This window comes from Netta rufina (assembly GCF_964035555.1).
Source record: "Netta rufina genome assembly, chromosome: 16".
NCBI classification, from domain to species: Eukaryota; Metazoa; Chordata; class Aves; order Anseriformes; family Anatidae; genus Netta; species Netta rufina.
In genome coordinates, this window is record NC_140140.1 from 6,808,614 (window position 1) to 6,825,331 (window position 16,718).

The 16,718-nt window shown below is 56.0% G+C and overlaps 1 protein-coding gene across 1 annotated transcript; it reads right to left on the reverse strand.

Annotated features, from left to right (window-relative positions):
- Positions 1–11,822: 11,822 nt before the first annotated feature.
- Positions 11,823–16,412, reverse strand: LOC311215650 (dynactin subunit 2-like; the record flags this gene model as incomplete). The annotated part of the gene is made up of 13 exons (XM_084296926.1): positions 11,823–11,909; positions 11,996–12,087; positions 12,198–12,300; positions 12,415–12,486; positions 12,678–12,755; positions 13,333–13,371; positions 13,449–13,514; positions 13,595–13,742; positions 13,863–14,023; positions 14,278–14,339; positions 14,456–14,552; positions 15,797–15,865; positions 16,377–16,412. The coding sequence occupies 13 exons, from the start codon at positions 16,410–16,412 to the stop codon at positions 11,823–11,825; spliced, it is 1,110 nt and encodes a 369-aa protein (XP_084153052.1).
- Positions 16,413–16,718: the final 306 nt, after the last annotated feature.

The window sequence follows — 16,718 nt, forward strand, 5'->3', positions numbered from 1 at the left end:
CTGGCTTTTTGGACTGTTTCTGATCTAGGATTGCTTTTGGGAACTGGGTAGCTGGGACCTCATGTTTGTGTAACTCCTTGGTTTACCAAAGGGAGGGCATGCGGGGAGCTGGCCCGGGGGTGGCCTGCAGCTCCCAGGGGCTTTGTCAGCTGCCCCCACACCCTCTGCAGCATCTGACCCCCGAGGGACTCCTGTAGGACCAGCATGTTTGGCTTTGTGGAGCTCCCTGGTACTGAAGCTCTTCCAGGCAGGCAAAGCACACCTAGCATGGCACGGGGAGGTGAGTCCGTCCCCTCTGCTGTCCCATTTCTGTGATGGGACTTGGAGGGCTGTAGCCAGAAGGGCCAGAGGGAGGTGAAGGCAGGCTTGGGCCTGTCCCCTGGTGACAGCAGGACGTGCCCATGCCCGCAGGTGTAGAGCAAGGTGCACGGAGCCTCGCCTGACCAAGTTTGAAGCCAGCTCTGTTTGACTGATGCAGACCTTGAGGTAGGAGCAGGGCTGCTCCAGCCTCCCTGGGGTCGGCTGCCCTGGGAGCAAGGCTGCAGTGGCTCTGCGCTGCTTCCACAAAAGGCAGCTCTTCTCTCCAGAAAGCCCCGAAGGCAGCTGCTGCTGCTTCTCTGAGCCCCTCTGCTCTGACTGCTTGGTGCCCTCGAGGGCTGGGACCACTCTTGGTCTCCCCAGGCTGCTCACTGGGACAAGTGCCGAGCCTCCTAAGAAGTGCTGGATTTAAACAGATTTTCCTCCTGGAGGAAATCCAATTCCCTTCTCCCTGGTGAAAGCTCCTCTCAGGATGCTTAGGTTTAGCGGGTATAAAGAGAACAATTTGGGGCCGGTCTCCAGGCTCCCTGAGGGTTGAGGGAGCAGCAGTGCTTGCGGTGCTCTGTGCAGTTGCTTGGTCCAGAGCTGGTGCTCTGGGGGGTCCCCTGAGAGCCTGCATCTGGTACCGAGGTACCGAGCCATGCGAGCACCGAGCCCCCCCAGGGCTGACCTCTGCTCCCCAGCCGTGCTGTGTGCCAGCAAGCTGCTGACATGCGCCTGCATTCCTCGGGCTCTCGTGCCTCCAAGGGCTGTGACAGGTTCTTGGACTTGCTCCTTGGAACAATGTGTGTTTATCTTTTCCTTTCTCACGGGCTTCGTTTCGGTTGCAAGAAGCCCGTGTACTTTCCACAAACCACCCTCAGTGCAGAAGCGCCTTGTTTTTGTGGAGCAATCCCGATGGGTCCCCTGCAACCCCTGGAGTGTGATCCTGGCTGCCTGCCCGTGTTCCCAGGACCTGGCCTCCTGGGCTGGACGTGCTCTGGCCCCTTCAGCTGCCTTGTCCCCAGCCCTGCCCAAGGGTGTTTGGTGAGGGGGGACACCCACCAAGCCGTTGGCTCTGCCCCCAGTTGTTTTTCCTCTTGGCGCTGCTCTGGCTTTAAAACCAGAACCCAAGGAGCTGCTTCACCCGGTTTGGGGATGAACCTGGGTATGGGGCGCCTGGATGGGGCAGGGGGGGAAGCATGGGTTGTGCTGGGGTGAGCCCTGCCAGGAGAGAGCCCTTGCTCCTCGCTACCCCCGGGCACAGCACCCTTTTGCTGCGGGTGCTTTTCCCTGCAGGGTGGGAGCAGGTTTGGGGTGGGCTCCTGGAGCAGGTTTGGGATGGGGGCAGGTTTGGGGTGGCTTCCCAGGGGCTGGCGCCGGTGTCCACCGGGCATCCCGACCCCAAACCCCTGTGGTGCCCACCGAGCACCCATCCCGACCCCAAACCCCCGGCAGGGCTCCCCAGCGCCGCTCGCCGTGTGCCTGCTGCCACCTCCTGGCTCGGCCGGCGCCCAGCGCCCCGCTCCCGGCCCCGGCCCCCCCGAGCCGGGCGCGGGCACTTTTGGGGTTTCTGTGCTCGTTGCACCCCTGGCAGGGCGCCGGGGGGTTCCTCGTCAAAAGCATCCCCCAGCGCAAGGCAGCTAGCTGTGGTCGTGCTGATGCTGTTCTGCAATGCATGCAGCTGGCAAGAGGGTTTTCACTCTTGTTATTATGATTGTTATTTCTATTGCTATTTTATTCCTTCTTTTTCTTCAGTGCTTTGCAAGAATCCCGACCCTAAATGAAGCCTTTGAGCCCTCAGCAGGAAGAGGTGCTGAGCTGGGGGTGCGATGAGTTCCCGAACACCCAGGTAGGATGAGCATCATCGGGGTGATCCCCGCGGGGCTGCCCGGGTGAGCGTGCGCCGTGGGCAGGAGTCGGAGAAGGGCATAAGCAGAGCGAGGCTTCAGCTGTCACATGCCAAAGCTCCTGGTCGCAGTTAGAGATGGGGCCTGGGCTCTGAAAGCTGCCCACGACCCACAGGATCGGCCCCTCTGCAGCAGGCAGGAGGAGAGCAGCGGGGGCTGGCGAGGCCCTGCCCGACCAGGGGTCCCAAGCAGTGGGGTGGGATTTGGGGCAGGCTGCCTCGTGCGAGGGAAAGGGAAAGCAGAAGGGGCAGGGATTTCTGCTCCGCTGAAATATTGATGGCTTGGGAAAAGTGTGGGTGGGAAAAGCTTTAAAGGCTCGTTGGTCCCGGGAAGGGATTAGCTGTAATAGGGCAGGTCACCGCTCCACGGGCAGTGGCAGAGAGGGGTGCTCCAACCTTGGCGAGCCCAAACCGCTCCGGGGGAGCCAGGGTCCTCCCAGTGCCAAAAATCACACCGGGGGTGCTGCCCTTGTCCCTACATTGCCACCCTTCCAGCGCAGGGAGCCGCAGCAGGAGGGAGTTTCAAGGCGTTTTGCCTGATGTTGACATTGCTGAAGGAAAAGACCCGGTTTTTAATCACAGACTGATTATTTCGAGGAAAGGCAGGGAAGCGGGGAGTGGAGGTGGGCCTGGAGCACTCCAAGGGAACAATGGGGCCAGTGTTGGGCTGAGTGCCGCAGCTCCCTGCAGAAACGCCCGGCGAGGAGTTTTCAGCACATTTCGATTCCCCGCTCAGGTATAATTACACCGGGGAACAAAGAGCCCTTCAGCCCTGCCCGCTCCCTCCGGCACAGCCCTGGGGGCTGCGTGCACGCACGCACACACGTGTGCCAGCTCTCAGCGGGCTGCGAGGGGACGGTGACCAGGTGGATGGCCCCGCACATCGGCAAAGGGACGGTGACACTGGGTGGTGGCATGGGGACAAACCCTGGGCACATCCCCGGCTCTGCAGGCGGGTTGGCTCCTTTCGGGTCTGCGCAGCCCCAGGGCAGAAAGCAAAGAACGAATTCCTCTTCCTGCCTCTCTGCCCTGAGCCTGCCTTTTGGTGGAGGTGTTGCTATGACCTGCAGCAGGTTTAATAAAGCCCCTTTTCTTCTGCCCCGTCCCATGCACAGGAGCTGCCACAAGTCCCTCGTGGCGCCGTGCTCCTGACATCAGCCCTGTGCGGTCCGGGAGGTGAGGATCCGGGTGCCCTGTAGGTGATGGCAGCTCACGGCCACCCCCATGCCCTGCCAGAAGCTGAATGTGCAGGTCTGTAAAACCCCAAGGGGGGTGGTTCTGGTGTTGCCCATCCTTTGCCTTCAGCCTCAGAGCCCATAGCCCCCAGGCTGGGCCCCGCTGCTTGTGGTCACCAACAGCACACAGCGAAGCAGAGCAGCAGCATAGATGGATGCTGAGGTATGCGGGAGGCATTTTTTGGGGGGGGAAATTCATCTGCTATTAGTGCCCAGGTGCCTGGGGTGAAGGTACAAGCCCAGCACCTCCTCTCTGCCCTGGACACAGGGGCTGGAGCCCTCCCCACGGGGAGCAGAAGCTGCCTGGCTCCTTGGGGTTGCTGCAGTTGGGCACCTCCGCTGGCCCCCAGCCCAGCTCCCCAGGGCTTCCCAGGGCCAGGTCCCTCTCTGGGAGCAAATTTGCATTTGACTGAGCTGCATTCACACATCAAAGCTGTAGAAATTAATTCTCTCTGTCTTTTTATTTTTATTTTTTTGGTCTTTGTCTCCCGCTCAGCCCACACCCTGAAATCCCGCTGCCCAGCTGTCCTTGCTGTGCCAGCCCTTGTCCTGGTTGCAGGGAGCAAGGACGCATCCCTGTGGGTTGAAGCCCTCCAGTTGCTGCTGCTGCTCCTCCTCCAGCACCACCCTGCAGAGCCCAGCACCCACCCAGACCCCCGGCCCCTTTGCAGGAACCAGCTGGGGTGGGCTCTGGAGGCCAGCCCTGACACAGGGGTGAGGGGCACCGATGTCTGCCTGGCGCTGTGCCCCCTGCAGCTCCCCAGAATAAAGCAGGGCCAGAGACAAGTCCAATTTCAGATTTCAGTCCCCAGTCCCACACCCTGGTGGGGTCCCAGCCCAGCACCACACAGCTCCTTCCTTGAGTCCTCGCGGGCTCCCAGGCAGGAGCTGCACCCCGTGATTTCTTTCCCAGCGCTGAGCCTACCCGCTCTGTAATTGTCTGCTGGTTTGCACGCATAATTACAGCAACAGTGCATGGAAATTAGCTCTGCGTTTTTCAAGCCCGGTTGTTTATATAAACTCTCTAAAAACCCACTTTCCTTTCCCAGTGAACCCTGAGAAAACCACCAGGGTGTTTCTTCTGAGACGGGGATTAAAGCAGTTTGCCAGCTCGCTCCATCCTGCCCCGCCAGCCTGGCTCCCTTGGTCATGCAGCGGCATGGGGCTGATTTTGGGAGCCACATCCAGCCCCACAGCACGGCTCTGCTCATCCCGAGCACCCCCCTACAGCCACCAGGACCCAGCTGTGGACGTGGTGGCCCTGGTCCTGTCCCGTGTCCCATCAGGATGCTGCCAGCTCCTGGACTTGGTCCTTCCCCACACTGCAGGGAGTATGGAGCTTGCCAGGAGGGAGCTCGTTTAAAACCAAACCTGTTTTTTGTTTGTTTGTTTGTTTGTTTGTTTGTTTTCTCATTTTAGGGGAGAAGAAACAACCCAAACCCTGATTTTCCACAAGGCTTTTGGCTGCGTGGACAAGGCTGAGTACCTGGAGCTGCTGGCACAGGAGTGTGGTGGTCTCCAAAAGGCCCATTTGGGATGGGGTTAACAACACCCCCACCAGGCACCGAGGGTGATGTGGGCACCCATGGATGTCTCCAGCCCACCCTGTCCTTATTGCAGCTTGTGTTTGTTTTTCTGAGCCTGGCCAGTGGTGCCACGTGCCTGGGCCATTCCCGATGCGCTCGGAGTCTCTCGAGCAGGTAATTGCAATCCTCAGCAGCCCGGTTTAGCTTATTTTGGCCCTGGCATCGTTCTGCATCCTGCTGCCCAGCTGGGTTATTTATAGTTCTGCCAGAAAAAAGGATAAAGTCAGCACAGGTTTGCTGGGACTGCACAAACTTATGGCCCCATACATGCGGCTCCCCTGCCTGGGGCTGGGGGTGCCCTGGGGGGCTGCTGGGGTGAGGGGACCTTGCTGGGGTCTGCAGGGTAGGGCTGGGACCAGCACAGGGACTTGGCAGGGAGGCAGGGTTTGGGCTTGTGGTGCAGGGACCAGCCCCTTGGTTCAGCTTTGGCTGAGGTCTGTTCATTCACCACGCCAGCCCTGGGTGTCAGGAGCACAAAACTTCCAAGAAAGGTGATTTTCTCTGTACCTTTCCCCCAGCTGATGGGCAGAGTTGCATCCCCACATCCTCATCCTCCTGAGGTGAGATTTACACCAAACAGTGTGGCAGGGGATGCAGGGGCAGCTGCTCTGGTGGTGGTGACCCCACGTTCCCAGTATCTCCAGCACTGGCTGCTGCAGCCCCTCCTGATGTGGGGTCCCAGGAGATGCTTTCCGTTGCCCCACTGTCCTCTGGGGGAGAGCTGGCAGCGCCGCCACCCCCTGGGTCTTCCAGACGGGAGGTGACAGAGCTGTGACAGCAGTGGGACCTGCCCTGGGCTGCCCCTGCCAACATAAACACCTCGCTGGATCACAACCAGGGCTGGCAGCGAGCCCATCTGCACCGAGCCCTGCTGGCACCGGCCAGCCTCCCTCCTACAGCCTCCGCTGGCAAGCCTCCCCTCTCTGCCCACCCCTTCAGCTCTGAGAGATGCAAAATCGTCTTTAAACCCATTTTTTTCCAGCCTTCCTACAGGCTGCAAAATCACCTACTGCCCTCTGAGCAAGCCAGCCCTCCGGCCACCTCGGCGCAGGGAGCGGTGTCGGTGGGCTGGGTGTGAGCTGGGTGAGCAGGAGATGAAGATTCCCGGGGCACCACGGCCATCCTCTGCTCCCCGAGCAGTGGGTGCGGTGTGGGGCAGGGCAGGGCAGTCCTTGTGGGGTGCAGGGCCGGATCCTGCAGCAATGTGGGGCCACAGGGAGTGGGGAGCTCAGTGCCGCAGCCAGCCCTGGCTTGCCATTAGCCGGGCTCTGTGCTGTGCTCCCTTCCTCCCCCCTCGGGGCATTATTTGGAAAAACAAAACAAAACAAAACAAAAACAAACAAACAACACAACTCCACGAATCTGCTGCGTGGTTTGGGGCAAAATGCAGTAAGTCCGTGTTTAAAAAAAAAAATCAGCAATCCCTCGGAGCCAGCGCGCAGCCCTGCCCGGGGACCCCAGCAGTGCCCCGTGTGCCGGCTCGCTAGGTGGCAGCAGCCACTCTTGATACTCTGTAGGACATTGTTTCGGGGGAGAAAGCCAAGAGTTTGTTTTCTTCTTGATATTTTTGAAGGTGCTGTCACCTCCAGGACCTGTTTATATACACATATATTTGTATAAATGTATGTGCATATTGAAATGTATATAAAGTGCCTATCACCATACTGAAGCAGGACCAGGGCGCTGCTGTGATTTCCCATTGCCTTTGGATCTTGCCACCACCCGAGGACGCTCGCACACCACCACAGCCACCCATGGTGTAAATTATTCTGTGTATCCCTAAAAACGTGATGCTTTTTGTAAGTTCCCAGCTCATGGGGTGATCTGAAAGTTTTTTCATTCTTCCTTTAAAACCCGCATTTATGGCTGCATTGGGGATGGGGAAAAGCCTGAATACATAATTCAGATAATCCATAACGTGGCTCAGGAGCACAGGAGATGCTGGAGCAGCTCCACCAGGGCCTGTGGGGACGATCCACGCGTGTTCCCGTGCGTGCGGGGTCCCTGAGCCATCCAGCAGAAGCGGGTGCTGCTGACTTGCTCGTGAGCGAGATTTCACAACCGGGTGGCTGGCGCCTGTCCGAGACAGTTTGTGTTAATTGGGGGTTTTGCAAATAAACAGCTCTGGCGATGCTACCAGCTCCTCCACCCATACATGGAGCGTATGCTTGGGGAAGAGGCTCACCCGGGAGCTACAAAGCTGCCCCTTTCCACTTGTGGGACCTGCTGGGAAATGCAGAGCCCCGGATAGATGCAGCCCGTGACTGGCTTTTGGGGACAGAGGTGAGCCCTGTCACGGCACCCTCGAGGCCCCCAGCCCTCCTGTCTTCCCTTTCCCCATGTGCCTTGAGTTACTGCAGATGTTTGCTGGACCCCGCCGTGTTGCCCCCCGCACTGCCCCCGGCGCCGCCGCTCCCACCTGCGCGGCTCCCGCTCGCCCCCGGCCGCCAGCGCCGGGATTTTTGTGTTTTGGGGGTGGGTGGCTCGGCTCGCCCCGCCTCCCCCCGCCCCGTTAAATGCCGTTCCCGGCGTATCTGAGTCAGTACCGAGGCGGGGAGCGGCTCCGAGGCCGGTACGGGTGAGTGAGGGGCTCCACGGCACCTGCGGGGAGGGGAAAAAGGGATGGGGTAAAGGGGAGCCCCGACCCCACAGGGGGGTGGAAGTTGGGGGGGGTACTCCTGGGCTGGGGGGTTAGGGAGCGCTGTGCCCCCTCGGGAAGGTGTCACTGTTCCCCTGATTATCACTGATTTTAGGGGTTTCCCCCAAAAGTGCACTTGCTGAGCTTCCCCACCTATATGCTTTTTCCTTTCTGTGGTGCCACTGCTTGCTGTCCCGGCTGTTTTTTTGGGGTGCGGGGTGTGGGTACTGGGGTCACAGCACCCTGCTGTGGAGAGGGGCCCCTGCTCTGCTCTCGGTACCTGCGGGGAGGATGGAGGCTCTTCCCTGCCACAGGGATGGCGCAGTTTGCAATCTGCATGCTCTGCTCACCTTTTGCCTAGCTCTGGGGTTGTTTCTCGCTTATACAAGCAAGGATCTCTTTTAGCAGAGAATAATAAGGTCTTTTACACTTGGGCGAAGCACACCAAGCAATAGGAGAGCTAGATCTTGACAAAAGATAAGCTGAAAAGTGTGTCCTAAATTTGTTCTGCACCGCTTCTGCATGACTGGAAAATTGGGGCTGTGCATGCTCATAGCTCTGTTTGTGCATACCCATAAACATGTTTGCATAAGCAATCACCCACCTTTGGCTTAGAACTCTGAGCATTGCACGGGAAAAAATAGCTTTGGGCATATTTGCTGCAAGCAATTATGTGGGAAAACTTGTCTGGGAAATCACTGTTCTGTGTTCATCAGGTCTGTGCCAACTTGCAGCCGAGCAGGGCTCTGCAGGTAACATGGTGCAGTGGTGGGTAGCCTCTTGGGAATTTTTTCCCCCCGTTTGGCCAGAAGGTGTGAGGACGGCTGTTGCTGCAGAGTAGGGAGCTGCCCAGTCTGTCTTGGTCCTGGGAGCACCCATCTGGTGTGAGTGGGGAGCAAGGAAACGGGGCTCTGCTGCTCATGGGACTGGGGCAGGTGGGAGAGGGCTCCAAAAGAGGAGCCCTCTGTTCACAAGTTTTTACCTCTTCTACTTAATCCCATGGGATTTCTGCCTCCACCAAGGCTAGATTGCATACAGTTACTGCGAAGTCCTCCCTGTGGGACTCTTTGTAGCATCTCTTGGTAGCAATAACAAAGCTTTTCCCTGTCTTTTATTTTTTTCTGAGAACAGGAGTGATCAGTCACAGGCAGTCAGCCTGTAGGCTCTCAACAGCAAGTAGAAAGTGTATTTCACAAGCAGGTTCTTGCAATCTGTTTGGGGAATATCATTAGATTGGCATCTGGTACAGGCAAAAATTGTGCATGTAATCTCCTCTCGGATCTCAGCCCTGATATTTGCCACCAGGACTTGGCAATACAAAGAGCAGAGTTAACTACTGGGCTAAATCTGGCCTTGTCTGAAATACAAATTCCCATCTGGAGGGTGTGCAAGAGATCTTCGAGTTTGTAGTAAAATGGCACTTCCCATCAAAGCAGATGGGACTGCTGCATCTAACTGGGAAAAGCTGCTGTTCTTTTTTTTTTTTTTTTTTTTTTGGAAGTTCTAACTCTGTGTTTTTTGTTGTTGTTTTTTTCATGAATAATTAAATAAATTTGATGGGATTAGTACAAGATGGGTGTGGGTGTTGCTCGTGGTGGTGGTGGTAGTGAACAGAAAAGATGTGGCCAGCAAGGCAGCCTGTTGTAGGCACTCTGTGGTCACAGAAGATGTTTGTGCTCCGCTTGCTCATGAGGTAGTATTTCCCTTGAGGTTGGTACTAGGGGTTAAAAGTTTTCAAGAGAAGCCTTTGTTTAAACATTTTTAAAGTTTCCAATAGGGGCCCCTTTGTTCGCTTTCTGAGCAGTGTGCCTGCCTTGTTAAAAACTCAGCGCTCGCTTGCTTGTAAAATGCCACTTCCAAATGCTGGATGAACAGGGCTGGAACACAGGGAGAGGCAGAGAGAAGCAGCATTTGTACCTATGTGTCCATGCAAATGCCAGACAAACCCTCCCTAACTGAACAAAAGGGACCCAGGAAAACACAACAATGAAGATTGAGTGGTGCTCACAAAGAGACTTACAAAAATCAGCTGCTCCCCCAGAAAGAGTCCCTTTTGTGCCAGATGTCCTGCATGTTTTTTCCAGCTGTGCTACGAGCTTGAGCGGCTCCTATGCCTCATCATTACCTCGTGGAATTGTTTTCTCTGCTTTGGGGACAAAAAGTCATATTGCTCTTTATCTCTTTGCCTGTGCATATCATTTGGGATAAGGCTGTGAAAGGTTATATTCCAAAATATCTTATAATACACTGGTATAAAGATTGATTCCCATTATAGTATTAATCATTCATAACCCTCATGAAGTCAGTACCATTAAAAAATCAAGTCTGTTTTGCCCAAGAGCTTGGAGTCCAGACTTTATAAAGGATTGATATTTAACTACAGTACTTTGTGTGCTATCTGTCTACTACTAAAACTGTGTTCAGTGAAATCTGTTTAGGGAAAAGGTAATTGGGAGAAAACGGTGTTATGAAGTGCAATACTTTGTAGAAAGAAGAATGATTCCAAAACAAATCTGGGGTGAGGCAATTTGGAGCCTGTTAACTAAAAGAAGTCCTTGTAAGTGAAGAAACATGCAAAGGATACAGGGTAGAACAAATAGAGAAACAACCAGTGTGATGCCAAACTGACTCTATTAATTTTTATATCCCTTTTCTAGGTTTTGGCATATTCAGAAAAGAATAATTCAAAGCAAGCAAGAGCCTGAGAAGAAAATAGCTCTTCCAGAACATTGTAGGCTGTGTTTTGGTGCACTTCAGAATACAATTGCGATATTTAATAATAGTCTGAACAATAACCGGCCACCTGGTCTTCATATTCCACAGCAAATTGATCATCATGGTGGGACAGAAGATAGTGGATTCTCTCTGCCAGGAAACTCAAGAAAGAGATGCTCAGAATGACATCAAAACTGTCAGCAGCCAGTTTTGCAGCCACTTGAAGAAGCTGGCTCTTGCTACCAAAAATGCTGCAATATGATATCCAAATGCAGATGCAATGAGGGAACTTCAGGATCAAAATGATGAGCTGTATAAATATACGCAGCAGTTTAGAGCAATGATGGAATGAAAGATGCTTCATGTTTTTTTTTTTTTACTTTTTTTAAAAAAAAAAAAAACAGTGGTGAAAACTGGAATCCCTTCATTATTAGAGTCCTCTTTGCTCCCTTTGTATAGGAAGCAAGGGGAGTGCAAGAAACTCAGTGCCGCCAACTTCATCATCCCCACGTATTCCTGACAGGTCATTTATCTCGGGTACTGATGCTCCTTTAGTAGGTGAAGACCCACACAATAACAGAGACGGAGAGGATTTGTGGTATTAAATCTGTACTTTCTCCTCCACTGTTCAGACACTGTCTAGAAGTGTTATCTTACTGTTGGGGCAGAAATGTTTGCTGTGTATTCAAACAAATTTTATTACCTGATTTTTTTTATTTCTGTACAGATAAATATATTGTCCTATTTTTTTTCTATTTGGGTTCATAGAGTCTGTCTTTAAATTTAAGCATACTGTTGTGTAAGCTGTGATATTTCTACATGTACCCATCATCATTTCTAGAGCACTTGACTCAAATCTCCTAATTAGGGGTAAAAAAGCAGTATCTGGAGAATTAGCTTTGCAACTGTTTAATATACAAATGTGTAGGCTCAGGTTTGGGTTTGGGGCTTGGGGTGCGGCTCAGAGTTAGCTGTGGGCCCAGGGTCAGCTCCAGATCCGGGGCTTGAGGTGAGCCTTGGTGTGGGGGCTCTGGGATCAAGGGGCTAGGGCTAGGGCTCGGGGTTGGTGCACAGGCACAAGGAAAAGCCAAGTCTTGGCCAGGCTGGGTGGATGGGGCTGCTCTGCATGGTTCTGCACCACAAGGCATTCTCGGGGTGGGGAGGCTGGAAGGGTTGGGGGACATGAAGGGACATAAGGGGCTGGGGGTACCTGGGGTGCACAGTCAGAGGGGAACTGGAGGCGGGGAGTCATTATGAATGCAATAAAATATGCATTTGAAATGTTGCATCTGGGCATTGCTGATGTGCCACAGACCAAAGCAGATGCCGACATGGACACACTTTCCATGGGGTCGAAAAAAAGCCTTCCAGGTTGGGAAAGATTCCAAGGGGGTTGTGGAGTTAGAGGTTGCAGCAATGCCCAAAGAGACTCTGGGTTTCTCTCACTGCTGCAGCTGCTTGATGTGGGCTTTTAGAGATGAAAAATTGTCCCTTACAATGGCCAGATTTTCCTTTAACATCTTCTGGACCTGCAGGGGAGTGAGAGGGGCAGGGGATGAGTGGGAGAGGCAGGATGGGACCCACTCCTTCTCCAGTGCATGCCGGTGGGACTCACCTCCACCAGCAGCAAGGCCTTGCTCCTGAGATCAACAACCATCTCCTGCTGCATGGTCACCCAGTATACCAGGGCCTGCATGAACCACGTAGCTGGGAGGAAGGTAAAAGCTCAGTGCTGCTGGGGACTGCACCACCCCCCCTCCCAGCATGTTCTTTGTCATGCCACACCACTGTCCCCAGCATCCCCCCCAGCCCCTCACCTTCCTCATGCAGGTCCCTGAGGGTCAGCAGTCGCTGTACCACATCAGGCAGACTGCTGACCACAGGGTCCCAGCGCTGCAGCATCTCATGGACCTGGTGTATCTGGGGCAAGGGGTGGAAAGCAAGAAAGGAGGGTGTAAGCACAGTCTGCAGGGGGATTCCATAAAAGCCCCCCACGCTGGCGTTGCTTTGAGGGGCCCTCCCTGCTCCTCTTACTTTGCTCTGGGTTTCAGGATCTAGCATGATTGCCTTGTGCTTGGTGTTTTCAATGATCTTCTGCAGAACGCTCTGCAGAGGGAGAAGCAGATGTGAGACCCCAAATCCAGCAGTGTCCCCCACCCCAATTTCATAGCCTTTGCTGGTGCCCTCCCCTGGGTCTCCCATGGCCCTGTGCCACCCTCTGTGGGGCTGGCGGGACTATTGCTGGCTGGGGGCTGCAGGACTCCCCCCCCAGCCTCCCTCTCTCTGAGCCCTCTAACCTGCAGCCTGGCCTCCACTTGGTCCAGCACAGCCATGTCCAGGATGTTCACTTTGGCTTGGAGGATCTGCACGGTCTCCTGGGGATGGAGAACAAGGTGAGGGGGGGCAGGCAGTGCCCCATGGCTGCCCCAGTGCCATGTGCAGTGGTGGGGAAAGGTGTCCCACCATGCCACCCTCACCATGGCCAGCCATACCCTGGTGCACATTCAGCACAGCAGAGCTAACTGGTCAAAAGACATGACAGTCCCACTCCACTCAACGCTGATGTGGCCTCACCTTGAGTACTTTGTGCAGTCTGGGGCTCCCCAGTATGAGAAGGAGATAAAAAATACTAGAATGGGTCCCAAAAGAGGTGTTCAACAAAGATGGGGGAAGAGCTAGAGGGCACAACTTAGGATGAGCAGCTTGGTCTGTTCTTGGTTTGTTCAGCTTTGAGAAGAGCAACCTGAGGGGTGACCTCTTTGCTGTCTACAACACCCTCAGTGTGTAAAGCGGTGAGGGAGGTGCTGATCTCTTTTCTCTGGTGACTGGGCGTGAGGGAACAGCTTAAAGCTGCACCAGCAGAAGTTCAGGTTGGGTATTAGGACATAAGTTCTTCACCGGGGTGGTGGTTGAGCAGCACAACTCAGGCTATTCTAGGATTCTAGGACTTACCACAAGGCTGGTGCCCTTCAGCCCAACCAACAGTGGGTTCTGTGGGGAGGAAAATCACATCAGTGGGGCAGGATGGAGAGCAGGAGAGTGGCAGGGCTGGAGCACCTGTCCCTTACCTGGCTGTCAGGCTCGTACCGTACCATCACCTCCAGCTGTGCCAAACGCTTCTCCAGCTCTGTAATCTGGGGGGGAAATAAGGGCTGAGAGGGCAGGACAGGCCATTTTGGGGTCAAACTCTGTGACTCCCCCTCCACACACTCACACTAACAGCCTGGGAGAACTGGTCCTGCTCTGGCCTCCAGTACAGCTCAAAGGTGAGCATGTCTCCAGTGGGAGCTGGAGCCTTGACGGGTCTCTCCCCTGACACTGCCTTCTTGAACTTCACCTCCTCCAGCTGCTGCAACAGGCGCCTGTGCAAGGGGAAGAGGTGAGCGTGCTGCTCTGGTACTGCCTCACGGGGTTGCTGGCATCCTCCCCTGCTGCCCCCCACTTCCCAAGCTGAAGGCGTGAGGCCTCGGGACCACACTTACTTGGCCAGCGTGCCTTCGAGGTCCGTAAAGTCTATGGCTGCAGCAGGGCCCAGTAGCTTCTCCATGTGGCTGGAGACCAGCTGCTGCTTCAGGCCTTCCACCTGCCTGGCCAAGGCCACGGGCATCAGCTCCTCCTCAGCCTCCGACTCCTTCAATGCACTCTGTGCAGGGGTAGGACAGGCGGCTGTGTCAGCCCCCAAGGATGGCCTGCCTGCAGGTCCCTGCAGGTGCTGGGACACCAGTACCCAAAACCCTTTGGTAGTAGCTGTGCCTTCACAGACAGGCAAGTAAACTTGTGGCTGTGGGAGAGCTGTGGTGCTGGGCAGGGATGTAACCGTGTGTTGAGGAGGGACAAGGGACCAATGCAGTAGGGTAGTTCACACTAAAGGGACATCTCTGCACATGTTGGACTCACGTTTTCATACTCTCCAGACTTGTAGCCTGTTGTGCTGGTCTTGCTTGTGCTGTCGGAGAAATCTGGAAGACAAGAGCAGAGGGTCACCCCAAAATATCTGGGGAGTCTATGCCATCCCTGGGTCCATCTCAGTAACCCAGGGACCACAGCTCACCCTTCCCCAGTCCCCTTGGCTCACCCACTCCCTTGGTGCCCAGGCGCTTGTCCTTGAACTTCTCAAAGGCAGCATTGGGGTTGATGACAAAGTGCTCCACACTGGTGCTGGTAAGCTCCTCCTGCACACAGGACACAGCACTAAAGACAAAGGAAGACTCAAGGGTTTGTGTGCAGGGCTGCCATCTCTCTGCTCTCTGTAGCCCTGGCAGCCTTTGAGGGCCAGTGCTGGGGACCAGATGGGTGGAAATGGGGCTGACGGCGGCCCCATCCTCTCCAACTGCCCAGGATGATGCACAAACCCCCAGGGCAACCCTCAGGTTGCAACAGGTACACAGGGGCAGGTGCAACAGTCAGACCCAGCAAAGGCTCTGCTTGGGCAGCAGGGGCTCTCCAGGATGCACCATTTCCCAGGGCATGGCTCATGCACATCAGACCCCTGGCCTGGCCTGGCCAACAGGAAAAATCCCACAAGGGCCTGGCAGCAGGGCCAGGGCACACTGAGGCACAACATCCTTTGGCGGTTCTGGGAGCCCCACAACCAGTAACAGGCAATCTGCTGCCACACGTGTTATGTGTGGTCGGGGTGACCCCAGTCCCACAGCTGTGTTTCAGGGTGGCTTCCATCATCCACGGGCTTTGGGGTGCTTGCAACTTGTGAGAGGACTTCAACCCCTCCAAGACTTCTCCACGGCTTTCCCTGCAGCCTAGCTTGGACATGTCCCCTCGAGGGGCACGTGCAGACAGCAACTTGGGGTGCTTCTCACCCTCTGACACAGCAGGGCTCTGCAGGAGGTGCCCCAAGGACACCCTGCCTGCTCCCCTCTCTGGCCCCTGTGCCTGACCTGAAACACTCTCAGGGAGCTCCGGCACAGCACAAATGGAGAAGAAGGGGTGAGGGTAGCAGGGGCAGCTCTCCAGCATGGCTGGGGGGGCTGTCCAGCTGTGGGGAGACGGCAAGTGCCACTGAGCAGAGCAGTGGCTGACACACAGGCTCTTACCAGCTACTTGCGTTCCCCAGAGGTGAGAAAGTCAGAGCAAAGTTAGGAGGAGAGGAGAGAGAAAGCAGTCCCAGCAGTGCCACTGGGACATGGCACTGCATTACGCAGGACACGGAGCCAGGGGACAGGGGCAAGGACACCCACCCAGCATGAGTCTTGCCCTTGCTCCTTGCTGCCCTGCAGCAATGTCAGGCTGAGACAGGGCCAACAGACCATGTTGGGGATGTGTCACTGCAGGGACATGTGCAGGGACAGGAGCCGACCCCTGTCCCAGAGATGATCTCGCTGAGCGAGATGCCTGCAGGATGGGGGCACCGACACCCTTGCTCACCCCTACCACACATGGGGCCCCAGCAGAGCCTTACCAACTCAAACTCGGCCTGGTCGCCCTTGGGTGTGTCACTGGTCTCATAGACCTCTGGTTCATTCCAGGCCTAGGACACAAACAGGCTCAGCTATTTGCTGTTTCTCATCAAGCACCCCCAAACTGCCCCAGACATCTTCAGATGGTGCCTCTGCCCCCCACACACCCCACCCCCGGCAGTTCCCTGCCCACACTCACCTTATCTCCCCAAAGAATCCTCAGCTCTTCCAGACACCTCCAATGTCCCCAAGCCCCCTCTTCCTACCCCCATGCCCCTCACACCCCCTGTGCTCAGGTACCCTACAGGCACCCCCACACCTGCAGCCGCCCTGACCCCCCTGCAAGTCCCAATGCCCTGACACGCCTGTCTGTCGACCCCACCCCAGACAGCCCCGACTACCCCCCATCTCCCCAAACACCCCACTTACTGCCCTGCTGCCTCAGATCCCCCCAGGCACCCAAAACCAACCCCAATCCCCCCAGCTCCCCCATCTGACCCTGACATCCCCAACCTCCCCACAGGCCCCACGTTCTCTCCCCTGACCCCCTGCGGACACCCCAAGGCCCAGCCCCGCACGCACGATGCCGGGCAGGTCGGCAAACTTGGGGGTGGCCATGGCTTTGGGATTGCTGAGGGGCCTGGTTCTGGGGCAGTGCAGGGGGTGCCAATGGGGGCGGCTCCGGGCTGGTGTCGGACAGGGCTGGAAGCTGCTCACAGCCAGGGCAGGTGCGAGGCAGAGCTGAGCGAGGGCAGGGGTGGCCGTGTGGGGCCACTCTGGAAGGTTCTGTGTCACAGGGCATGCTGGGGGGGAAGAGACACAAGGGGACACCTGGGGCTGGGGGCACCCCGGGGTGCAGTCAGGGGGGAAATCTGGGGAGGGACACTGACGGTGCAAATTTAGTCCAAGCTTATGGTAAGAATT